Genomic DNA, 6,401 nt, shown 5'->3' on the forward strand with positions numbered 1-6,401 from the left:
AAGAAGAAGGGTGATTTAAGTGTCTTTGAACATGGCTTGGTCTGAGTGTTTCAGAAACTGCTGCTCTACTGGGATTTTCACACACAACCATCTCTAGGGTTTACAGAGAATGTTCTGAAATAGTGAAAATATCCAGTGAGAGGCGGTTCTTTGGGTAACAATGCCTTGTTGATGCCAGAGGTCAGAGGAGAATGGCCAGACTGGAGCTGATATAAAGGCAACAGTAACTCAAATAACCACTCGTTACAACCGAGGTGTACAGAAGAACATTTCAGAACACACTACACATCGAAGCAGAGGACTACGCAGGGTGCCAGTCCTGTCAGCTAAGAGCAGGCAACTAAGGCTACAATTCACACAGTCTCACTAAAATTACATAATAGATGATGTTGCCTGGTCTGATCAGTCTCAGTTTTTGTTGCGATGTTTGAATAGTAGGGTCAGAATTTGGCATAAACAATATGAAAGCGTAGCTCCATGCTGTTTTATATTAACGGTTCAGCCTGCTGGTTTTGGTGTAATGGCATGGAGGATATGTTCTTGGGCCCCTTAATACCAAGTGAGGATTTTTTAAACACCACAGCCTACCTGTGTATTGTTTAAACACCACATCCTCTACCTGAGTATTGTTTAAACGCATCTCAAACTGGTTTCTTGAACGTGACAAAGCACTCGGATGGCCTCCACAGTCACCAGATCTCCATGCAGCAGCGCACCTTTGGGATATGGTGGAATGGAAGATTCATCTGGATCTGCAGCACCCGCGTGATGCCATCAAGTCAATATGGACCAAAGTCTCTGAGGAGCAATTCCAGCGCCTTGTTGAATCTTTGATACATTTACATGCTTTTCTGTCATATTCCCCAATTTAATCTACAACCAAAGTCTGACACTGACAAACACTCCACTCCATTTAAACGATTACAACGTTAAAGCAAGTCGCTTTGCTTTAGGCACTTTAAGCTTTTGCTGTACTGATGCACCTTTTCTCTCGCTCAGAGTGAGGAGTGACCGGTCCATCAGGGAACAGCCCAGCCCGGCTCTTTGGCTCTGGCCCATATGAGCATAATGACTGGAAGAAGCACGGGAAAGAACATGCAGGAGGATGGGTAAGAACATCCAGGCATGGAGGAAAGGTTGCATCCTGTTGACAAGGCAATGCTTGATGGAGACACTCTGCTGCAGGGCGGGTACCAGTCTCCCATCACCATGACGGTGGATAGGGGCATTATTACCGTCTTGATCGCTAATACTATAATACACACACACACATTCACTCTCTCTCTCTCTCTCTCTCTCTCTCTCTCTCTCTCTCTCTCTCTCCCTCCCTCACACACATTCACACACACACACACACACACACACACACACACATTTGCGCACACACACATTCACTCACTCTCTCCCTCACACACATTCACACACAAACACACATTTGCGCACACACACATTCACTCACTCTCTCCCTCACACACATTCACACACAAACACACATTTGCGCACACACACATTCACTCACTCTCTCCCTCACACACATTCACACACAAACACACATTTTCACGCACACATTCACACTCTCTCTCTCTCTCTCTCAAACACACACACACAGACTCACACACTTACACAGAGGGTGATGTGACCTAGGAAGAATGTCAGGAAGAGAGCAGTTCTGGAATTTCGGTGTTGTTTATCTTACTCCATTCCATCTTCAGAACACTGAATGTTTATCTGACATGACAAAACAAAATTGATCTTAAACCATGACCCCTTTGGTGCCTGACCCCTGCCACACAAACTGCTGTGCTGGGAGTTGCTCTTACTTCTGGAATGATGACACTTTTTGTTGTTTTGTTCATACTTCTCTTCCTACTGGTTACACACTCTACTGTGTAAGGTTAAGGATAAGACAGCAGCGTTCCTTAAACAGGTAACTACAGTATGTGAGTGGTAAAAGTAAATATGCTGTCTCATCTCACTCTCTCTCACTCTCTCTCTCTTAACCAATTAAACATGTTTTGGAAGTTTTCATGAACTCAGGTGAGCAGATGTGGACATTCCATCAAACTCAAATTCACGAACGTCATTAAACCAAAGAAACCTGCTACCATCTCATCTTGTATTTTACTGTAGGAAGTCTGTAGAAAGTAATCCTAATAATACGGGCTGTACTGCGTTTCTGATGGGCAGTTTATGTGGAAATTGCTTTTAAGCAAGTCCCTTCTTGTATGGCTTTTTAAAGATCTTGAAAAATGTGTTAGGTGGTTACGATAAAAGAATTTTACCAGGTGCAGTTGTTGTACAGACCACCAGCTGCACTAGGGACACCCCTGCCAGGGCTGAGGGTTTGGCACTTGTGACCCACACCAAGTACGAAGCAGTAAACAGACTTTTGTGCTTGGTTTAAACTCTGTGCTCCTCAGATTACACTGTTATTACACAAATAAGACGCTCACATCTCCTAAGTCTTAATGCCTCATTGCTCACTTATTCTAGCACAAGGAATGTGCGGAGGTCACAGAGTCCAAACTATGTCACAAACGCTTTCATTTCAGGAAAAATGCATTACGATAATGATCACGTCTATTGTCAAATATGTGTATTCTAATTTTTAGTGTCTTGAATATTATTCTATACGTAGTGGTAATTGAGCACTGACTGGAACCTAATCGATATATCTGGTGTGATTGAAGTATTCTGCCCTCAAACGTTCCCGCTCCCCCTCTGGGATTACCCCTCTCAGATTACTTCTCTGAGATTACTGCATGTTCTCAGCGCTAACGAGTATGCGTTCCCTTTTTATACTCCTTCCCTCAGTGAAGAAAAACTCTACTTGTCAAAGCACTTCTCAGCGCAGTAAACCACGCATGCTGTGGTCCAGTCCCTTAATCCTGCCATCCTTAAATACCTCTTTCAATACCGCAAAGGCTAACTGTTCCGAAGACGGCGGGCGGCCCCTACCTTGGCACAGCTGTGGCAGTAACTCTCTCCGTTCTTCCCTGGGGGCAGTATGATCTCCCCCGTCGGCACCAGCTGAATCTTCAGCTCCATCATGGCGTGGCTCTCCCTGTGTGCTAGTCCTCCTCGCTGACAGGCAAGTGCCGTGGCGCTTACACACTCGCCACTACGGACCCTCTGAGGGTGCAGGAGACCAGAGCAAGGAGCACTCCGCTACGTCCGGCTATGGTAACTCGGCCAGAGGGGAAGTGCCACAAGCTATTGGGGGCGAGCGTGAGACAGTGACGTTACCTACAGCAGTCAGAGCGTTAATGCCAGTTTCTTCTGTAAGATTAGAGATTCGTAGGGATGTCCGGGACTCTACCCAAAGCCAGCCCCGCAGAATAATTTGTCTTCCTTCTTGCCGAGCTGCTCGGGACGGTAAGGGGTTTGCTGCCAGGGCTTCCTTCAGGATCCGGCATCCTGTCCGGAACATTCCCAGGGTACCACTGGAGGAAACCTCTTGCTTCCCCTCTGCGCGCAATAAGAAAAGAGTCGCATTCATCTCATGGGGTTTTTTTGTTTCACTTCTTAAATAAATAAGTTACGTGTTTTCAACATTTGCCCTACTAATTTTGCTTCCACTTGTGACAACATTTATAGACACTGTTTTCAGAGAAAGAGGTGCAGAAGCTATGGGATACAGTTGTGGTGAGCATTCGGGTTTGACAGGCTGTTAGTGTGTTTTAAACAAACATCCCTACTGACTCTCAGCCAGCCGTTCACAGCCCTGTGACCCCTGTGACCCCTGACTGCAGTCCCGTTTGTCCTGAGCAGAAGTCACAATCTGCACACGTGACTAACCTCCTTATGCTCCTCTGAACCATAAAGGACATGATGCAGAGAGAGAGAGTGGAAGCCTACATACTGTTTTGTGTAAAATCTCAGAAAGAATCATTGAAGAATCAAATTTGAATCAGGGCTGAGAATGAAATCTGAGATGCCTGGTTAGTTAATCGTGCGATTATTTTTGGTGATATGAGGGAATCATCTGGCAGTCATGTTGACTGAATATGGGTATATCCCATTATGGTTATATCCCATTATGGTTATATGCCATGAATACTAGGTGGACTAAGCTCAGGTTGTGTATACTTTTGGCTCTGTGGGCTGGAGACATTGTTCAAGTTCAGAGAGTGTGTAAGAGTTCAGGCTACGTGTGTGAACAGATTGTCAGCAGTGAGAGTGCCAGTCAAATATAGCACCATTAAAAAGGAAATAACGTGCACACACACATATCCTGTGAACTGTGGCAGGGTGAGACTTTCATTTCTGGGCATCAACAGGAAACAGAAATCTTCACATCCCACAATGTGGGGCAAATCTGCCCTGTGCTGGGTGACTCTACCCCATTGCGGGTTGAATATACCCCAGTGCTGGGCATTCAATATGCCACAAATACAGTAGAGGATGTTTCGGTATGCTGTAAAAAAGCAAAGCTTTTGTTCTGATACTCAAACAGTTCATATATTACATCAGTTCATAGGATGAATTTAACTGCACAGACAGGGCACGTTTAGTCCACTACCCACATAGCAATAAATATAACTAAATATAACCACTCACCCATACATGCTGTACGAGACAAGTTATCCATCAAATGGAGACATCATATCGTTGTAGGAAGGAGAGGGGTTAGTGTGTTTCCTTCCCCTCAATGTTCTCATGTGCACTCGAAACATTTACACAAACATCAAAACAGCCAAAACCCATTTTTAATATATAGAGCAGCCATTTATAAAGAACTCGGTAAGCCTTGTTTAAAACATGCTGTAAAAAGCGTATTATATATACTTATCGTTGATAATAACGCTTATTATTTATGTCAAACCTAGAATCAAAGGCAAAGCAATATTGAGAGATTTCAGGAAATATCAAAACAAGTGCACTGAACTGCAAAGACTTAGTTTCCTCTGGGCTAAAAAAAGGCTCAGGCCGAGATGTGTGTGTGTGTGTGTTTGTGTGTGTGTGTTTGTGTGTTTTAAGGGTCCATACAACCTGCGGTGTGTGTTACGGTTCCATACAGGCTGAGGTGTGTGTTTTAAGGGTCAATACAGGCTGTGGTGTGAGAGTTAAGGATCAATACAGACTGCGGTATGTGTGTTAAGGATCCATACAGGCTGCAGTGTGTGTGTGTTAAGGGTCCAAACAGGCTGCAGTGTGTGTGTGTGTGTGTGTGTGTGTGTGTATGTATGTGTGTTAAGGATCCACACAGGCTATGGTGTGTGTATTAAGTAACCATACAGGCTGTGGTTTGTGTGTGTTAAGGATCCATACAGGCTGCAGTGTGTGTGTGTGTGTGTGTGTGTGTGTGTGTGTGAGGCAGGTGGATAGCAGGCTCATTTAGGGCTCACAGGGCTGTGTGTGTGTGTTTGCGTGTGTGTGTGTGTGTGTGTGTGTGTTAGTTAAGGATCCATACAGGCTATGGTGTAGGATTTGGGATTTGGGATGTAGAGGACCAGCATCCTGTTTGGGAGCAGCTTCAGCTGGAGGGAAACAAAGAGGTCAAATGTCAACTTATGACAAGTTGGGGCAGAGTGCGCCGGTGCCCCTGACGTCCAGGGGCCCTTTGGCAGCCTTGGCCCACATTGGCCAGAGGTGATGCGTTCCAAACATAACACTGACATAGACAGAGAGTTAGCGGTTGAATCATGTCCCGTGACACAGTGACTGGCATGGTGGCACAATGGCGACTACAAAAGGTGAATGACTAATTCATTATAAAGTGCCCACAGCCATTTTTATCATGATGGGGAAGTACACAGTTTTACTGCCATGCTGTTTCCACAGTCTTACTTTGTGTCCTGTTCAGCTTCCTTTGTCACTTTTTCCACAGGAAAACTGAGTGGTAGCTCTGATGGGATGTTCGGGAACGGGAGCGCAGCGCTCCCATTGCTGAACCCGCTCCCGTTCCCGAACATCCCATCAGAGCTACCACTCAGTTTTCCTGTGGAAAACTACGGATTGGTTGCCTGTTACGTTGTCACATATTCCCTGATAGGAAACTACTTATCATCTCTAACCTTTGAGTCAAACTCAGGTCCAGGGGGTGAGGGTGTGGCTGGAAAACTAAGTCATTTTATGTAATTATATAGCAGTCAGATACATCTTACTTTATCAGTAACCTGATTCAGGTACTTTAAACTCACAAGCTGAGCTCTGAGTGTAGGACCTAACAGGCCTTGTCATAAAACCCCAATTCTCCAGCCTCCAGTCAAACTCTTTAATTTTTTTTTTGTTTTCAAGAAAAGTTCCAGCACTAGACAAGGCAGGTTAGTTTATACAGCACATTTCGTACACGAAGGTGCTTTACAAATAAACAAACAGTACTGTACAACGCACGTTTTACCAACAGCGCCATCTGGTGTTACTTATTTTGTAAACGCCTTTATGTGGACAAAATATTG

The 6,401-nt window shown here is 44.8% G+C and overlaps 1 protein-coding gene across 1 annotated transcript in view; it reads right to left on the reverse strand.

Annotated features, from left to right (window-relative positions):
- Nucleotides 1-3,326, reverse strand: part of myo1cb (myosin Ic, paralog b) — a 33,374-nt gene extending 30,048 nt beyond the window's left edge. Inside the window, exon 1 of the mRNA XM_027029036.3 lies at nt 2,959-3,326. Coding sequence (XP_026884837.2) covers nt 2,959-3,051 — 93 coding nt within the window. The 5' untranslated portion in view covers nt 3,052-3,326. The remainder of the gene's footprint in view (nt 1-2,958) is intronic.
- Nucleotides 3,327-6,401: the final 3,075 nt, after the last annotated feature.

Source organism: Electrophorus electricus, chromosome 17, assembly GCF_041902795.1.
Source record: "Electrophorus electricus isolate QZ-2024a chromosome 17, ASM4190279v1, whole genome shotgun sequence".
NCBI lineage: Eukaryota > Metazoa > Chordata > Actinopteri > Gymnotiformes > Gymnotidae > Electrophorus > Electrophorus electricus.